Genomic DNA, 20,141 nt, shown 5'->3' with positions numbered 1-20,141 from the left:
CCTGTCTGCAACTGGACACTTCTTATGTTCTTGGAAACTAAGACTGTGATATTTGTCCGTTACTCTCATGTATAATATCACAGGAACAACATTTTCTTGTCTCTCTAGGTAGGGAATGGACCTATGGAAATGTTGGGTCTGTGGGACCTTGCATTTCCGTGTGGGAGTACACACAGAAATGTAAAGAAATATATGAAGAGACAATGTAAAATGATTCTACCAGCAAAGGTTATAGAGCAAAACATAGCTTGGAGTATATTTTAGTTGTGCCATTTACAGCTCTTGATCCGTTACTGCAGGAGTTACACTATTTGTTGATCATTCCTTTTGTTCTGATCACCTTTAACAACTATTCTTCTCAAAAGCCATAGTGTTCACGTTTAGAGTCGGTTCTTGGAAAGCCCGCTCAAGTGGTGCGCAAATCTGGTCCTTCAGCTAAAGCCTTTGCAAAACATGGCCCCTGACTACAGCTTACAAAAGAAACTTGCTGTTGACCAATACAACGCTCACATTAGCAAAGAAACTCCACCAAATGATTGTGGACCGTACCAGTGTTTCCCACCCCAAATCAAAACTGGAAGTAGTTAATGTTCCTGCATGTCCTGTGGATGTACAGAAAAGGGAAATAGTGGCAGAGATGCTCAAAGATAAATCAACCACACAGTGCTAACTGCTTTTGGTTAAACTGCTGATCTGCCTGTTTCATAAAAATTCTTCAAATCATGTTAAAAACAGCTTCAGCTTTGTGTTCAGAGTATTGTGTGCTCAGTATCATGAGCACTTTATGACTTAAGAGTCGACCATATATCCTAATAAAGAGGTTGCCTTAGTTTGCACTGAAGACATAACTGATGCTTATCCACTCTTATACTGATGTCTGTACACTGTGGTCGACGTATGGTTACACTGAAAAGCCATATTATTGTCTAAGGTATGTAATGTTATTTTTCTTTCTGACTAACTTTATAAAATACACACAAAATGCACTTATGGCTGCAACATATATACCTTATATTGTGTGTGCATCCAATTTCTGTTAACTCGCAGTTAAGTGAGTTAACAGACATTGCCTACATCCCTAATACAGAAATGTACTGTAGTTAAAACTATTTGCTCCTTGTATATGCATCCCACATCGTTTACATGTAAAACTTGATTTATAAAGCTACATGCAGCCACACTGAGTTAACAATTCAAGATGGCAACAGTGAACATAAACAGTGGTTAAATGTTTAAGCTCTCCTGCCACTCAATAAAAAAGCCATCCATAGAGCACTGATACATCTGTGTACATGTCTCAGCACTGACTTCAAACACACACAAAAAGCACTGATCTATATTGCTAGTAAGGCCTTGTAAAGCTAGTAAGACCACTGATCAGTGGCCATGAGAACCATTCACAGAGAGTTGGGCTGCAATCACAATCACAGCAGACAACATAAGGCTTCGAAATTATTTAAAAGAACTAGTATGCAAAATATAAGTAGACATAATAGCAGAAATTTACTGTAGTATTCATAATTAATTTCATAATCATTAATTAATCATTCATAATTATATTTCCATTACTGTATAATCAGTTGGTATCACACCAACAGTCAGCACAGACAGACTGCTCAAGGAGGTAGAGCTGAATTATGACTTTCCAAGGTATTTATTATTATTATTAGTGTAACACGAGGCTTCATATCTACATATCCAGTGCATCCTGTTCCATGTTAGTGGCCAGTGAGCCAAACCATTACAGTGATGGCCACTGAAGCATCATCTTTGTGTCTGTGACCCGATGTCTGAGGCAGTTTGATGTGACGACCTGAGGACGTCCTTTACACTGTAATACTGCGGGCTGTGTTCTGCTGTTGTTACCTTATGCTTTGATCCTGTGTTTTCTGATGGAGAATAAAGGTTTTGATGATTTGGTTTATTTGTGAATGTGTGTGTCTGTCTGTCCCTGTGTGTACTTGTCTAGAGTGGTTAGTACAGAGAACTGCAAACATGACCAGCGTGACACAGAGCAGGAAGTAGGCCAGAAGGGGATTAAATAACTACTGTGCCCCCCATCCCCCCACCCCCTTCTCCTTGCAGCCATATGTGTATTCTGTGTGTGTGTGTGTGTGTGTGTGTGTGTGTGTGTGTGTGTGTGTGTGTGTGTGTGTGTGTGTGTGTGTGTGTGTGTGTGTAGTTGGTGAACACTGACAGAGAAAGCCAAGCCCCCACTGCCAAATTACGCTTCCTCCAGTTAGTGCTGTGGTATGACATCACCTTAAGCAAACAATATTTGCAAGTGTATGTGACAAATACGTGTGTGTGTGTGTGTGTGTGTGTGTGTGTGTAGCACATGCCCACTGTATTTTTTCTGTATTGATTAAATCAATGAATCAGCATTTACATCCTTAAAATTGGTTTAAAATCACTGAAACTGGTTCATCCATTCAAAGCTCTTGTGTCAGTTTTTCTGTCTGTTCTGCAAAATGTACCAGTAATCTACAATTTAATCATTTTTTATATAGTACCAAATCACAACAACGTTTCCCTCGAGAAACCTTGTTGTAAGGTGAAGACCCCACAGTAACACACAGAACACGCCAACAATCTGCCTATGTGCAAGAATTTGGCAACAGTGAGAAGGAAAAACTCCTTTTTACCACAGCACAGTCAGACTCAGGCAGGGGCTGCAGGGTGAGGGAGGGAGACAGTACAAAAGACACGCTGTGGAAGTGAGACAATGTGAATTGAGATGACTGAAGAAAAAAAAACACTCAGTGCATGACGGGAACTCCAGGCAGCCTCGGCTTACCAGAACTGATCCAGCCCTAACTATGCTTTACCAAAAAGGAAAGTTTCAAATTTAATCTTAAAAGTAGAGATAGAAGAAGGACCTGAAAGCTGAAGGCTCTGCCTCCCATTCTACTTTTAAAAGCCGAGGAACCACAAGAAAGCCAGCTGAAGGTCTGCGAAACTAACTGTTAAACTAAAAAGGGGGTTGGGGGGAGCTTTTAGTTAAGCTGTTAATAATGAATGACGATACTCCAGCCAAGGAGTAACACTTGCATAAACTAGTTTTTCAGCATCACTCTCAGGCAGGATATTTCTCACTTAGAGATGTTGTGCAAATGCAAGAAAACACCTTCTAAAAGTAGCGGTGATGCTCTCTCTGTCTTGAACTTTATATTTGAAATAAAAGCAGTTATCCTGTTTATAAACAAGATTTGTTGCTTACACAGAGGGAAACAGGAGTAGATGTAGATGTTCGTCCCCTGGTGAAATGAAAGCAAACTGGAAGCAAGATTTTGATTTATTACAACCTTTAAAAAGACTCTTAATACAAAAATTCCTAAATGTAAAAAAAATTAAAAAGAAATATGTGTTAAAGTGCATTTTGTACACACTGGTCCTGCAATGCAAACACATTTAAGAAGACTGGACTTAATTAAAAGCAGGAAATGATGTCATCAGAATTATGGCTAATATAGCAGTCAATTAAGTGTGCTCCTTAAAAGTGCTACTGCTATTTCATTTAGTGACAGAACTTCAGTGCTCTGCTCTCTGTAGGTCAAATATATCCAATCTGTAACTAACTGACTTTAACTAAATGTTAATAACATGAAAGTAAAGCTTCAAAAGTACGTCTGCTTCTTCCAACAGCATTCAGATTTAAGAACTACGACTACATGTTGTTGGTCTCTTTTGTCATGAAACTCAATGATCCCTGAAATCTAATCTTTAGTCTAAAAAACAAAATAGAAATTAATTATTATGTGAACATGGAATCCAATAAACAGTCCAAAAAGCCAAAACTGAGGTTTAAGGTCTTTAAAAAATGCATTCTTCTGATGTCCAGCTTTAAATAATGTATTTGCATAGTAATCAAACTGAACTGTAAGCGAGGTATTTACCTCCTTGAGACAGCCCATGAAGTTGTTGCTAACTGGAGAACCAGGCAGGTCAGCTGTGCTGGGGCTCCCACCCACATAGAAGAAGTCATCGGAGCCCAGCATGGTGTAATCTTCCTGGGTGTAGCCTGTAGTTGTCAGAATCCCATCCACTGATATTGTCACCTTGCAAAAAGGAGTAAAAGCAAGGTGAGGCAGAATTGTTTTGTTTTGAGTTTAAGATAGAGCGGTTTGAGAGCACACTCAGGTGTTTCATTATAAATGCCAGACCTGGTTTATCTGTGTTACTGATGACATGAGACAGATGATGAGAAAATTGTGCCAGACCATTTGATTTCTCTCTTTTGTTCAGTTAGTAAATTTCTGTTTGATTGAATATTTCTTTGTTGAAACTATGTTTTTTATATCACTAGAAGGCCTGTTTATTTCCCTGAAATTGTGCCACATTTATAAGAAAAATGAATTTGTGGATTGAGCATCAGAGTTGAGAATGTGGATTAGCACAAGACAAACTTGCCAAATCTTCTCTGCCAAGGCCAAACAGCTTATTCTGTGACTGACTCTTGTGCTGAGCTTCTGTTACCCCAGGTGCAGAGCTGACAATCCAATGCCTGATTGGCACTTGATTAGGAGCACCTATGAGCATGGACCTAGTGATCAGCTGATATCTGCTCACATCTGACTGAGGGCCAGTGCCACAGGGCATCATCAAGCTAGTGTATTGAAAGCCAAGATTCATATAGCAGAGGATGTCAGAGGTGTGCCAAAATGAAAACACAAGAAGAAAGTGGTTTGAGCCGAGGTTTGCAGGATGATATGGCTGGTGGCTCTCTACCCATTAAAATTTGTGAGAGACTGAACAGTCAATCTCCAGACTCTAGAGCAGCCATGACTGTCCTTTACTGTGTACTATGTACATATGGATGTACTATGGAACCTGCACATGTGGAGGAACATTATGTGCAGCAACGAGTCCAGATTCTGTCTACAGCAGTTGGATCATATGGTGATTGTTGCACTGATAATAGATAACTGCTTTTAGCGGAGGCAGTGTGATGGTGTCGGACGTCATCTCCCTCACTGATAATAAAGGCTTGTCATCATTGGAGGGGAGGCAACTTCAATGCAGGGAGATAGCGAGATAACATCTGTAACCAGTGGCTATGTATGGTTCTTCCACATGATACTGCGGCCCTGTTTGTCAAATGGATCGACTGTTAAATTCCCAACATGTCTTGTTTCTTCAGACTTCAATCATCCGATGACACCAACCAAGAGTCAATAGCACAAAGCTGCTTGGCATTGGCAGAGAAGATTTTCTCGGGTGCAGCTCAGATACTCAACTCTGCTGCTCAACCCACAAATCAAATTCCCCTACAAATGTGGCAGCATTTAAACAGGCTTATCAACAGTTTAAGGTTTGCCAAGAAGCACTGTTACAACAAAGAAATAATTGATCAATCACTTTTTGTGCTAAGTTTGCTGTCTGTGTAAAATAGTAAAACAATATTTTAACTGACTGGATTTAGCTTCAAGCAACAAAAACATGCATTAATATTCATATGTAACTAGTAATCAAGCAAGCAGATGATTTGATTTTCTGTTGCATGTAAATATATATAATAAATATAGAAAAGAAAATAATGAGGATATTGTGGCAACCAAGAGCAGATGAAACCAACCAACCAACAGGAAAGAAATGCTGAGCGCACAGAATCAAAGAGTGCAGGCCACATCGCAGGACATGGGAAAATGTAGTAATATTGTAATAATAAGGAATAAAGTAATATTGCTGTGAGGACCTCTGGTTCTACTGGTAAGATTTATGGTTTAAAAAGATGTTACCAGAGAACTCTAGACTTAAATCTTCCAGCTGCATGTCTTGCATGCCAATAACTCAACTGCCAAAGCATGTAATATATGAAAGGAAAACCAATGAACCTGGAGTTTGACTTTGTAAATCCAAAATATCATCATCATCATCTGTGATCCTATTTGAGCTTATTTCATAATTAGCAGAAGAATTCTTAAGATATGATCAAAAACGTGTTTTCAAAGGTCACGTTGATCTTCGGCCATCAAAGGAGAACATTTGTGCCGAATTTGAAGAAAATAGTATTAGATTAGGCAAGCCTCCAGCTGCTTCTTTAGCATGCTAAAGCTCACTTCCAGCTCAGGTAGTGTTGTTTCCAGAGAGATACATTTTCTTTGAAGACTCCTTTTCTCGTATTCACAAGTCTGTACAATCAGTGTGTAATTACCTCAAAGCCAGTACTCTTACTGCAACGGGTACTTATCTATTATGCTCCTGCATCCTGCTCTATTTCATATTTTCCATATAATTTTACGGGATATAAACAGTATACAGTAAACTATTATCTGAGTTGTAATGTGGATTAGTCTCTGTTTCAGCTCATATCTTTCCTTACAGTTTTTCTGTTACAAGATTTGCCATTTGGTTATTATACCACATAGGTGAACATTCAACAAAAACGGGTCGATGTCAGCCTAGTCTTGATCAGGTTGATGTTAAGAGGTTAACAAGAAATTCCAACATGAAAAACAAGTTAATTTCAAACAAAAGCAAGAAGAGACTAAAAGGAAAATGAAGAAGTGAGCAAAGGAGCCAAAGAAAGCCTAGATCAGAAGAGCAAAATGAGCCTGCTCCCTTGTTTTTAGAGGAGTGTTATCTAAGGGTACAAAAGGCAGAAAAGAGGAAAGATCGAAGTACACAGCAAACCAAAAAGACGATAATAAGAATGATATCTACCATACAATGGAGTTTGTTTATCACACCATATCCAATGCCTGTTTGCTTTGCAGAAAGATGGGGTGGGTAAGACAAGTTTATATGACTGAACAGAGGCTTTGTTCATACAAAGTATATCAGTTGATAAAAAGTGGCAAAGGACAGAATCAGGGATGAGTGTAAAAACCACCCACAGATGCATTCATGACTTAAACTCATAAGTAGCTTTGTTGCTTTCTAGTGGCAGTCAGCAGGATAACTAACAGCCCGTTTGCAGCTGTCAGTGTGCTGTCGTCCTTATGTTCTACAAGGTATATTCAGCTGCTGTTGAATAATCCTGACCAAAACACTGACATGTTCATATCTTAAAGTACACCTGTGTGCCTTACCTGCCGGAGGTTGCGGGTCACTTTGACATCGTGCCACGAGTTGTCATTAAACTTCCCATTGACCGGCTCCACAATGGCTTCAAAGGCTCCAGAGCCCAAGTTGATAACGAGGGAGACAGCTCCGTCCTTTAGCGCCAGATTGACATAGTCAGCTGACTTGCCGGTGTGAAGAATAAGGCCGTTCCGCTGCCACGTCTTAAAGGAGAGTGTAATTTCATCGCTACTGCTCTGGATTGGGTTCTGGGAGAGATCGTAGCAGAAGTACTCTGAGCCACGGAAAGTCGCCACATTCTCTTCTCTTGCTATAGTAAGAAAAAAAGATTGTAGTGAAGAATATGTTTCAATAAAGGTTAACATCTTAATCTTTTTTACATTATATAACATATAATATAATGAATATATATATTATATAATAAAGATATAATATAATAATATCTTTACACTTTATCATATCATATTTGTATTTACAGGATTTTTTTTCTTTCTTTCTTTTTTGCTTACTGAGCAATTGGGTGAATATAAAAGAAAAGAAAGAAAAAAACAGGTTGAATAAATTAGGATAGGTCAGTTAAACCAAGAGATACTCTTAGGTGAATAAAAGGAATATCAATGTGATAACTGTATAAATATGACCCTTCAAAAATATCGGACATGACAGAGCAAAAAGCAAAACCAGGTGCTGAGAGGAACCGAAGAAAAGGAACTGGACAGCTGAGGGATAACACATGTAAGGTGTTATCTGCAATTAACTTTCTGTCTCTAAAGCAAGAATGCTGGACACTTTGATCAAACAATATTACCACAGGACTCCAATGCAAGGAGCTGCACGAGTACAGGTTTCATCTATTTCATTGGGGGTGTTGTTTAGAAACAATATGCACACTGATTTCATCATCATCATCATCAAAATAACAACAACAACAACAACAACAATAATAATAATAGGTTAGACAGTGAAACATGCAAACATGACAAAGGAAGTATGAGCCACCTGAAATCTGTTAATAAGGAATTTTTTTAAAAGCATTTTGGGATAGATTTACTAATGTGTTGTGTCACCACAAAATTGGCTTGGTGTAAAAAAAAAAAATCCTGGTGATACAGTCCCGATCAAAAGTTTAAGAACACTTGAAAAAATGGCAAAAAATCATATTTTGCATCGTTGGACCTTAATGTTGGACCTTAAGGTTCCAAGTTGAGCTTCAACATGCAACAAGAAGAAATGGGAGTGAGACAAAGCATTTTTCTAAGCATGCAGTTTATTGAAAACAATGCTTGAATACAGAGGAGAGGAGAACGTGCACAGTGCTGAGGGGCTTCGGTGCTGATGCACTCAATGTCCAGGATGTGCTCAGTCAGTTTCATGAGCGTGTCCATGAACCATTAACAAACTTTGGAGCGGAGGAGAGCAGCTTTTTCAGAATGCTTGCTTAAGTGCATTGTGGACAGTCTTCTAGTTTTCAATGGGAGACTGACAGGAGATCGGCGTGCTAGAAACGTTGCCAATAGCTCTGCTTTCACTGCTTTGATATCACTTACATTTATTGTAAACATGCAGTACACAGTACAAGCAATTTACTCTGTGATTTATCGTCTTAACCGATACGTTTTTTAAAAGTTTTTTCTTTTAATAACTAATTTAGCACAAGGAAAGTATTGATGATACTGTCGTGGTACTGAGTCTATGACCCAGTGTTTCTGTTTCTCGTGCTCTATGTGGCATTTAGCTTGAGTTTAGTTTCTAGTTCTTAGGTTATTGTTCATTTTAGTCATTCATGCCTCCCTGTGTAGTTACCATGTATGCTAGGTTCTGTCTCTATGTTTATTCATCTGTTTCCCACACGTATCTCTCCTTCTGTCTGTTCCCTGCATTCATTCAGTCCATGTCTTAGTGTGTTTCTGTTTGTTTCCTGTTTTATTTTGATAGTCTCCTATCCTGTGCGCATTATGTTCAGTTATTTTCCTGTCCCGTTAGTCTGATTAGTTCCAGCTGTGTTTCCTCCGTTTCCCATTCTCTGGTTATCCTCTGTGTGTTTAGTCCTCTGTCTTCCTCTGCTTGTTGTCACGTCGTCCCTCGTTGCTGTGTAGTTTCACTGTGCTCCTCAGTTTCCTCATTACTCCCAGCTTCTAGCTTGTAGTTCCTAGTTTCCCATTTTAGGTTATGTTTTTTTGTATCTAGTACTTGAGTTTTGAACTGCCAATAAAGCTGCCTCTTTCAGTTTACTCCCCTTGTGTGTGAGTCCTCCATTTGAGTCCAACTCCTGCCGCTGCCTGTCACACAGCGATCTGTGACAGGATCTCTAGTTTCATACAGAGGTATAAGCTCAACCAACATTTTCAGATTAACATCAACAGAGAGACAGAGTCCAAATAGAACAGAAAACCAGTCCAGAGTGTTGGCCTGGCCAAGGGGCAAAATTGAGGCCACGTAGCGATTAAGGGGACTGACGGGGAAAAACAGTTCTCGGGGTCAACCATGGAGCCACCAGTGGCTTGGCAGGACGCTGTCAGTGGATGTGGAGATGATTCACTCAAGGCAAATGTTGACAGAGACAATGGTGCAACTCGGGTGGCAACTGCGAGGGTCAACGTTAATAGAGAGGAAGACACCTTTGACAGGAGGTCAAAGATGGCAGTGAAGACACTCAGGTGGCATGGCTGGAGGCGGAGCAGCAGAGGAAGGTACCCCTTAGGTGGTGAGGGCGAGGGCAATGAGACACTCCTGATGACCACCCCTGATGACCACCTCCAATGAGCTCTTCAACTCTTACAAGACTTTTAGTAGATCCCCCTATGGTATTAATTTCAAAATCCTACATTGCCTCATTCTCAAGTTATCACATTCATGTGTAAATGCTGCCCACCTGCCACTAGTGTGGATGCTGTGATGTCAACGCTGAATGGGTAGCTTTTAATTTAAGTTAGTGTGTCGTGTTGATACCTCGTTTATGTCAATGTTTGTACAGTAATGTTTATGTTAGCTTACCTGTCAGAAACCTCTCATGGATGATGCTTGCTAAGCTAACACTTTCATCTTTGTTAGCTAATGAGTGAAATACATAGTAAACCAGGAAACAGGAGGGGCTACACTGTCTCCTAGTTTTGTTTCTCACATTAATATTACTGTTTATTCTGAACAGTAAACCTCTCACTCCGGAGCATGTCCACTACATAAATTCATGAACTAAATCATATGTAAACTGACTGGAAATATAAACCCTTTTATTTTAGTTTCAAGCTTTATTTAAACTTCTGGACAGAAGGCATTTTTAGTTTAGGTAGTTTTTTTGTTTAAATACTATTAGAACTTAGAGCTGGTTGGGTACTGGACCCTAGAACAGCAGGTTTGCACACAGATGGTGGAGATAAGAGTTATTAAAGTAACTGTTGACTAATCGACTAATTAAAAACAAGAAGATTATTCTACTACCAAAATAATCTTTAGTTGCAGCTGAACATGGTCCATTCAGACCCAGTGTCCCCAGTCTTCCTCTGAATGCTGTTGAAGCTCTGTCAGAGGTGAGATATCTCATAGTGGTGACTTTCACTAACATTTACATTTAGAAGATAGACCTCATCACTCAGATTTTTTTACTGCCAAATTGGCTACCAGCTTAGCCCGCAAACTGCCTCACATGGTGAGCCAAAGGCACAATCTCACAACGATAACTAAAAAGGCATTCAGACTGTTCATGGACTCTCCCTTCAAACACTGAGCACATACATGACAATAAAGTTCTCCATTAAGATCAGTTAAAGAAGTCAGTTCCCACAAAGCTGTAAATCAGGGGTCTCCAACTCCAGGCCTCGAGGGCCGGTGTCCTGCAGGTTTTAGATCTCACCCTGGGTCTACACACCTGAATCACATGATTAGTTCATCACCAGGCCTCTGGAGAACTATAAAACATGTTGTTAGGTAATTTAGCCATTTGAATCAGCTGTGTTGGATCAAGGACACATCTAAAAACTGGTACAAGTCAAGAACAGGGTCCCAGGGGCCCAAGAACCACCTGGCACATGAATGGCCTTACACAATATAACGTGTAAGACCGGGACGTACAGGTCTACTCCCGGAAGGAGCGAGCTAGCAAACAACTGGCTCAGTAGGCACCCCCATTCCCTACACCAGGCCACAGGATGGGAAGTCTAGGGCCTACAATGGCAATGCCCTGGAACGCCACCAAGTCTGCAGCAGCACCCACCACCCCCACCACATAGAGGATACTGGAGTGTGCAAATGAGTCCAAAGACTCATCTGCAATTGAATTCAATTTAGGTAGATCCTACAATAAATCATGCAGAGAAAACCCCAACAATCATATGACCCCCTATGAGCAAGCACTTTGGCGACAGTGGGAAGGAAAAACTCCCTTTTAACAGGAAGAAACCTCCGGCAGAACCAGGCTCAGGGAGGGGCGGGGCCATCTGCTGTGATTGGTTGGGGAGAGAGAAGGGAGACAGGATAAAGACATGCTGTGGAAGAGAGACAGAGGTTAATAACAGATATGATTCAATGCAGAGAGGTCTGTTAACACATAGTGAGTGAGAAAGGTGACTGGAGAGGAAAAACTCAATGCATCATGGGAATCCCCGGCAGCCTACGTCTATTGCAGCATAACTAAGGGAGGATTCAGGGTCACCTGGTCCAGCCCTAACTATATGCTTTAGCAAAAAGGAAAGTTTGAAGCCTAATCTTGAAAGTAGAGATAGTGTCTGTCTCCTGAATCCAAACTGGAAGCTGGTTCCACAGAAGAGAGGCCTTATCTGCACACTGCGTCACAACACCACTCAGCTATAACAGACACATACAGTAAAGGGATGATATAAACTGTTTTGGGTGTCAGACAAGCTGCACCAAAAAATGGTTGCTCGCTCACCTGAATGCCCCACCCAATTGCTCTAAGGGCACCAACAAGCCCTGGAGGCACAGACATCCTAACATGGGTCGACCCACCCGACATGCCAAGGTGGTCAGGGGGGTCCAGACCACCCTCGCACAAGGAGGGACTCAGTCAGAGACCAGGCCCAGCACCTGCCTCCACCAGGATGAGGCCACCCGCCACCACAAAAAAAACCCCAGACCCCACATCCTCCACGGTGACCAACCAAGGCAGACACACAGACACTCCAAAACAGCAACCACAGCTCTCCAGCCCCCAGGGGGCCGCCATATACCAGTAGTCCCAGAGACCATCCCCACCCACCTGTAAGGCAAATAGGAAAACAAGACTACAGCTGACTCCTCTCACTAAGTAATGGAATTGATCAATGGGGACCAGAGAGAGACAAATTCATCCAGTTGGTTTTATAAAGAGGCAGACATTCTCTCCGGACTAATGTGACCAAAACTAGCAGCATGGCCTCTTCACCTGTCCATCCTGCATTTTCCTGCTCTTTGTGTCAGGTGTTTAGTTATTCCTCCTTTAGCAGTAATGATATTTGATAGTGAGGAGTAAGCGTAGGCCTAAAAAGATGCCTCCAGTTCACCACCAACCCATTCAAGTGCCTAACTTTCCCGCCCCACGCGGTGACACACCCACTGTGGATCAAACTCTGGTAACTGGCAATTCTGTTCTGAGACATGTGAAGCTAGAGACACCAGCAACCATAGTCAATTGTCTTCTAACGGCAAGAGCAGGTAACACTGAGGCAAATTTAAAGCTGCTGGCTAAGGATAAATATCTGCAGAGGCTTATTTGAAGAGTTTCAGTCAGGTTTCAGAGCTCATCACAGCACAGAAACAGCTTTAGTGAAGGTTACAAATGATCTTCTTATGGCCTCTGACAGTGGACTCATCTCTGTGCTTGTCCTGCTAGACCTCAGTTTTTGAATGCGTTTGCTTGTTTTTGAATAACTATTGTAATTTGGTTCATAGTGATCTTGGTTCTCCCTCCCTCAGTGTTTATCTTCTATATTTAGTCAGCCTTTCTCTCCTTGTTTGCTTTAGTTTTGCTCCCTGACTCATTGTGTCTGATTAGTCCCAGCTGTGTTTCCCTCTGTCTGTTGTTGTGTTGTCCCATTTGCTGTTTGATTTTTCACTGTACCTCGTGTCCATCACAACTCCTAGCTTCTAGTTTTCTAGTTTATTAGTTCATAGTTTCTTGGTTCCTAGTTTTTAGGTGTTGTGTTCTTATATCCTGTATTTGAGTTTGGCTCTAGCACATTAAGGCTGCTTCCTTTTGTTACTCTATCGTTTATGAGTCCTGCATTTGGGTCCTCGTCCTGCCTGCCACACAGCACCATACATGACAGTTTAGAGATTTGCCAATCATTGCATTCTGTTTTTATTTAGTTTTTACCCAGTGTTGAAGCTGTTTTTGCAATTGTAGATGTGTTTAAAGCATAGTTTAAAAAAAAGTGTTTGGATTGTATGGATTAGTATCGCATTTCATAGCAAATGTATCTCCAAAGGGTTGCCTACTAATTGGAAAAGTCAGCACTGTGATCTCTGACTTGTGGTGACCCAGATGTTGAGACTTTATAATGCAGTCTGACATAGAGTCCAAAGCCAGTAGGTGGTTAAATCCTCTCTGTATGTTTTATGTTGTGTGTATCTGTGCTGTCAACTTTCACACAAAGAAAATTTCACATAATTTTTAACCCAAGTGGAATGGCAGAATAACAGTAAGGCCAAAGAGCATAGAAGACACTTGGTTAGACAGAAAGGAAAGTGTTATAAGTCTAATTTTAGATTTTTAGTTGTTTGTGCATTTTCTTTGACAAACAAGCAAAAAACACACCAGATAGGCATTAATTATATCACAACATATTATACAATAACTGCTATATGACTTTTACTGCTGACTTCTTCACTAACTGGAGCAGGATCACCAACAGTGGATGTGAATGACAGAATAATAGCAATAGGGGTGGGAATAAATAAATAAAAAAATAGGCGAGAAAATCCTCATCCCTCTGAGCTGAAAAAGCTTATCTGAGGGGAGGCTGATTGGTGCAGGATGGCTGAAGGAGGCAAAACAGAATAGGCTGAAGGGGAGTTTGTGACGATGAAGGGGGAAGGGTTTGGAGATAACCATCAGTAATTTCAGCATGCTGGTGGGTTTCCATTTGTTTGTTAGCTTGACCAGTGGTGCGTTGGGATGTCTGAACCAAACAGCATTGTGGGACTGAAACACCGAAGCGACAGGAAGGGGGGATGGAGCCTGTCAGGCATTAGCTCAACAACAAAAAGAAGTCAGTACTGCCATTTTGGTGGTGTCCAGAGAGTGGAGGCTGAGCTGCTCAGACAATAGGGTCTTCAATATTTACACACACAGAAAACACATGTGGCTAAAGATTAAACATCACTTTGTAACTGATGTTCACTTAAAAAAGAGAGAAAATTAGAGCGACTGTATGGCAAAAATCGAAGAGATTAATATTATAATAAGAAGCTGAGTGGCAAACATATGGCATGCATTATGCGACAACAGGAAATGGTGATAATATTCTATAAAATAATATGCAGAATGACCCGGAAGGGCAAGCAGCCTACTAGAAATAGACCACTAATTGTGGAGCATATTTCTCACTCATTCAGCCCTAATAATAACCATATTGTAGTACATCAAACCTCCTGGCACTCCCCTGGGACTCCTTCATAAACGCAGAGGGGTGGCGCTGGCTCAGATGGGCTGAAGGGAATCGGACGTTTCCTGGTTCCCTGGCTCCTCCAGCCTGCATGCCTAATATTTTTAGGCAAGAAACTCCAAGACCGGATAAGTGCCCTTGTTACAAAATTGCCATCGTACCCAGAAGCACATCTGTGTTGGCTTTACACTGGTTGGATGGTTTCTCTATATACTGTGAGATTAAGGGCAAACTTAATTCATACATGGCATCAAAATGCCATGTATGAAGTTCATCCCAAGATGTCCTGTCATGTTCGCCAGCCTCCAGCGAAGCCTCTGCAGGGTCAAGGTTTGTCTTCTTCTCTTCTTCTGCTTTCCCTCTTCAGCCTGCCCTCTGCTTGTCCCTCCTGCGTCAGTCTGCTCCTTTAAGTTTTGGACTTTTTTCTTGTTTTTTAGTCCCAAGGAGCAATTCACCTTTGGGTCCTTTCACATATAAATCAGCCAAGTCTCAGAAATCACCTTTCTCCAAAAGCTGTTTTAAAATAATAATAATAATAATAAAAAAAAACAAAACAAGTTTTTTGCTTTTTAATATCCTCAATTGTTTTTGCTTTCTTATATCCAAAATTACTATGGCATACTTATTCTAAGAAGTCCACAGTACAAACCCCAACCTTTAAAGGGATGCTTTTTGGGGACGGAATGATATGTAATGGGAAAAAGGGAGCTTCCACCAGACTCAAAGCTTTGTTAATTTTGTTTGTCTATCTAGAAGGAAACGTGATAATAAAAACAAACAAATCTTAATGACAAATATTATAACAGTTATAACAATCTTTTTGGGGGAAGGAAAACTAAATTCAAACCAAATCAAATGAGTCCCTACGAGCAAGCACTTGGTGACAGTGGGAAAGAAAATTCATTTTGAAAAGGAAGAAGCCTCCAGCAGAACCAGGCTTAGGGAGGGGCGGGGCCAACTGCTGCGACTGGTTGGAGGCTGATGGAAGGAACACAGGATAAAAGGGATTGATAATAACTGATTATATATAAACACCATATAGTGAAGAAGAAATACTCAGTGCCATAAGGGAAGCCCCTAGCAGACTATTGCAGCATAACTAAGGGAGGATTCAGGGTCACCTGGTCCAGCCCTAACTATATGCTTTAGCAAAAAGGAAAGTTTGAAGCCTAATCTTGAAAGTAGAGATAGTGTCTGTCTCCTGAATCCAAACTGGAAGCTGGTTCCACAGAAGAGGGGCCTGAAAACTGAAGGCTCTGCCTCCCATTCTACTTTTAAATACTCTAGGAACCATGTCAGGTGACCATATCATGAAGCACACTGAGAGAAGGCCAAGGGTTTGCAGCAGTGTCAACAAAGCAAGGGGGGAATCTAAAATATAAAACGTATTTAGAGTTATTTATCTTTTTTTTTCTTTGCTACATAGTTCCATATATCTTGCTTTATATATTTGATGTCATAAGTATCTACAGTGTTGAAAGTAGTAAAAATAAAGAACAACCATTAAATGAGAAGCTGAGTCCAAACCTTTGACAGGTAGTGCATGTATCTGCCGACCTGGTGCCAATCCAAACAGCCCAAACCTCCAGCTTACCGTCTCACTCCCATCTCCCTGTACCCACGCTCCTGACACTGAACCAGCGCCACTGATGCGTCTTTTATGTCGAAAAAATGTGCAAGAGGCTCCCTGGGAAATGTATTTGTTTTTCTACACACTATTTATTTTGTAATAATAATACACGCTCAGTATAACCCACATAAACAGAAACATGTTCCTCTGCATGCATTTTGCACAGTCCCTATGACTGTTGCAGGTGCTGAGAGATTTCAGTACTCTCAGCATAGAGACATATTTCAGTCGGCTACACTTTGTTTGAATAATGACTAAGTCTAAGTTATATTTGCCAACACTGCCAATAATTAATATTAAAAATAAAAATGTTTAAGCAGTAAAAACAAATGCAAGTTTAAATTTATTTCCAAAAGTTAACATTTGTTTTATTTGTATTTAGTTTCAGGTTAATGTAAAGGGAACAAACGTCATAACATTATTATTAAAAATATTAAAATGTGGAAAATGACTTGCACATAGCTCATCAACCTTGCACAAAATTTAAAAAAAAAGCCTATTTATCTAAGCAGAACACTGAGTCATGTCTGTACAGCCTTTTAAGTTTTTTATAAAGCAAACTCTTTTTCCTAAATAAATTAGTGAGATGCAATTTTCTTTCAAGCCTACAGATTATCTGCTTTAAGGTGAGTGTTTAAAAGTTATACCAAGGATTCAAGTACTTCAGTTTGAGGCTTTCTTCAGAGGAGGAGCCACAGTATCCAAGATTGTTTCAGTGAGGATGTAAAACTATTACTGAGATGATCAACTCACAAGAGTTTAGGTAGCTGCTCTGCACTGTGTTGGTACGTGGTAATGAAGAGAGCAACAGTGGAGGAATTATGTCCTTAAATGTAGTTACAGCACATAACAAAAGACATCTAATGTAATGAAATGTACTCTCACTGCTGTGTATTTCATTCCTGCAGATTTCAATGTTATTATAAAGTGATTAGAAAAAGAAGGAATGCTAATGACTGTTTAGTTTCCATGATGTATTTCAAGATCTAAAGAGTGATTATAGTGGGCTCTTTAACATTTTAAGAGAATTCAATTGAGTAAAATAAAATAAAATAAAATAAAATGTGCATGCATGATGGTTGAAGGTTCCAAGGGCAGGCGCTGGTGCCTTAGTTTAAAAAACAGTACCAAGATTAAAAAAGTGAACCAGTGTAAGATTACAGAACTCCAGAGATCAGCAGAAACAACACTGAAGTGGCAGGTTAGGCCATTCGACTTTATTCGCCATCTACTTTCTGTAGGCTAAAATATTAATATGTGGGATTAAATATTATTAATGATGACTTTATTATTGTTTAAAGTAACTATTTATTAAAGTGCAGTGATCTATTAAATAAATTTATAATAACATTGCTATACTATTAGTTATAACTAAAACAACACTAAAACAGATATTCATATTTTCAACTTCTCTCATTTTATTTCTTTTATCATTAGTCTACATTTTGATTTTGCTCTTTTTGTATTTATTTTGCCAAATGTTAACCTTTCTTTCTGTATTTTTTTTAATATATTATTGTAGTAACTGGTGATGGTAACAACTGCTGACAGCGAGGTTGAGGATGTGTGACAAACAAAGCTTTGACTTGTGTCTAGTCTTCATGGGCCTTTGTCTCTGCGAGTCCTTCCTCACAGTGTCGGTGTGTAGATGGGGCATACATGTGTGTAAAACTGCATGTGCATATCTTCCCACATAAGTGAAGTGAAGGATGACTCCAGCCACGCTTACAAACACACACACACAGACACACACACACAATTTACTGAAGCATGACAACAAGGTTGACTTCGTCCCTGCAGGCTTTTCATTTACTGCCCAGCATAATGCCGCATCCCTACCCACCCCCACCCCCGCCCAAACACACAATCACGCACAGCTTCTTATTGGCTATTATCTGGGCTGTCGGAGCCTGTGTTGATACCTAATGAAGGGCCACGGTTGCCATTTTTCAGCTGATGGTCACCAAGGTAACAGGAGTGTTGGGGGGAAAGGGGGCACTGGTGAGGGTGGTTTTGTTGGGGGATTATTACAGGGAGTAAGGAATAAAGGACGAGAACAAGAGCTAGTTCAATGCAGAATCAGATTTGATTTAGTTGTTTTCGGTCATTGTTCTGGAACACAAACAAACCATTTTCGTCCACACCAGAAAGAACAAAAGTCATTGTTGAACATGTTTCATATTTACTAAAAAGGCCTTTCTTTTCCTGACCCCAGTGCAGTTAGTGGGGTCAGGTTAACTGGTGATTCGAGATGACCCAGAGGTGTGAATGTCACCCTGTGTCAGCCCGGCGATCTGTCCAAGGTGCTTAAAACAGCATTGAGCACTAGCTTTTATTTCCAGTTGTGTCAGATTTCAAATTGACAAATGATCAGAGGTGCAAGGCAGAAGGAAGCCCATGTATATATTCTAAAAACATACATGTTCTGGAATTCTCTCGATGCTGGGTGATGTGAACATTACAGTAGCAACACTGGTTTAGATTTGAAAACCCTGAACACTGAAACTGAAACTGTTTATTCGGCCTCCTCGTTTTCTTTTTTGGGTCGCTTCTTCTTTAGTCTTGTTTCTGAATTCCTTTCTGTCTCCTAAATACAACGAACGTATCTTCCCAATACACTCGCTCCTCTTCCACTGCCACTCATCATTTTTCTCATATTTGTTATCATGCTCGGCTGATGGACAGTTTGTCCTTTAACTAAAAGACATAATTGCATTTTGAGAGGGACGGATGACACAAGGGCCAGATTAATCAAAAACCTAAACTCATTCCTGAAGGACACTTGTAAGGTGGCAATTCCACACACTGTCTCCAGGCAATCTGCAACAATGAGATGTGGCAGGTCTAATACTCCATGCTCACTCTGACCTAATGAAAAGACAGTCCAGTCAGGATTATGAGATGCCTGCGAGCTTCAGCTGAGGACTGCAGCCTCTGTGAACAGCAACAGGCAGCCTGTCTGGGTCGTGATGGATGAATCAGACTTTTAAATAAAGTAATTTGTAAACTAATGTCACGATTATTCTGAATTAAAAGAATAAATAATTAGAAATATTGTATCATCTCACTACAGCAATATGTCAATACTTACAATTTTTAACTGAATGTTTCAGATTGTGTGACACATTTATTGATTTATAATAAATAAACGCTGGTTCACCTTTTAGTAATATAAGTTCATGTATATATGCACTGATACAGCACTACAGACACTCTGTGAATGTCTGCATGTGAAGATCTGAAGAGTTCATCGCCGTGACGTCTGTGATGGGTCTGCAGCGATGTTGCCTGCTCGATTCCTGACGCTCAGTTTTTACAAATCCTGAATCATGGGCAAGTGGGCACCAATGTTTGTTTTTCTGTAGAGCTCTCTGTCCTTTCGAGTCTGCTCTTCTTTGGTGGTTCACACCATGCAGAGTTGGATGAGCAGACTGCAGACTGGACTGCAGTGTTGCATTCAATAAAAAGCTCCTCAGGCATGTGGAACTTCTGGGAATTATCGAGTTTCAGTAACAGATTTAGTAGATATGCTATACTATCTGTATCTATTAACCCAAACCCAAGTTGTCTAAAGGCTTATGTCTAATCTCTTCCATACACGGCAACACCCAGAACAAAAAGACCACACTGAGAAAAACACATTTTGGTAACTTTAAATGTACAAATAAAATAGCTGTTTCTATATTATATAGTGCACCTCACTGTTGACTTAGACCCTCTCATCATTAGATGTGATTAAATAATAATAATAAGAAGAAGAATGATATAGATAATGAGATATTGCGCTGCACTGAGGTCCACTGTCAGAGGCCATAAGAAGATCATTTGTAACCTTCACTAAAGCTGTTTCTGTGCTGAGCTCTGAAACCTGACTGAAACTCTTCAAATAA

At 40.2% G+C, this 20,141-nt stretch overlaps 1 protein-coding gene across 5 annotated transcripts in view; it reads right to left on the bottom strand.

Annotated features, from left to right (window-relative positions):
- nrxn3a (neurexin 3a) overlaps nt 1–20,141 on the bottom strand; it is a 199,517-nt gene that overhangs the window by 108,094 nt on the left and 71,282 nt on the right. For all 5 annotated transcript variants that reach the window (XR_001336901.2, XR_001336903.2, XM_005938683.3 and 2 more), the window contains exons 6-7: nt 7,032–7,333; nt 3,897–4,058 (exon numbers count right to left, since the gene is read on the bottom strand). Coding sequence is in view for 3 of the 5 variants with exons in the window: in XM_005938683.3 (XP_005938745.1) it covers nt 3,897–4,058; nt 7,032–7,333 (464 nt within the window). In the remaining 2 variants the exon portion in view is untranslated. The remainder of the gene's footprint in view (nt 1–3,896; nt 4,059–7,031; nt 7,334–20,141) is intronic.

This window comes from Haplochromis burtoni, unplaced genomic scaffold (assembly GCF_018398535.1).
Source record: "Haplochromis burtoni strain Fernald_Lab_line unplaced genomic scaffold, NCSU_Asbu1 Contig_251, whole genome shotgun sequence".
NCBI classification, from domain to species: Eukaryota; Metazoa; Chordata; class Actinopteri; order Cichliformes; family Cichlidae; genus Haplochromis; species Haplochromis burtoni.
The sequence above is the reverse complement of the archived record's forward strand: the minus strand, read 5'-3'. Positions and strand labels throughout refer to the sequence as shown.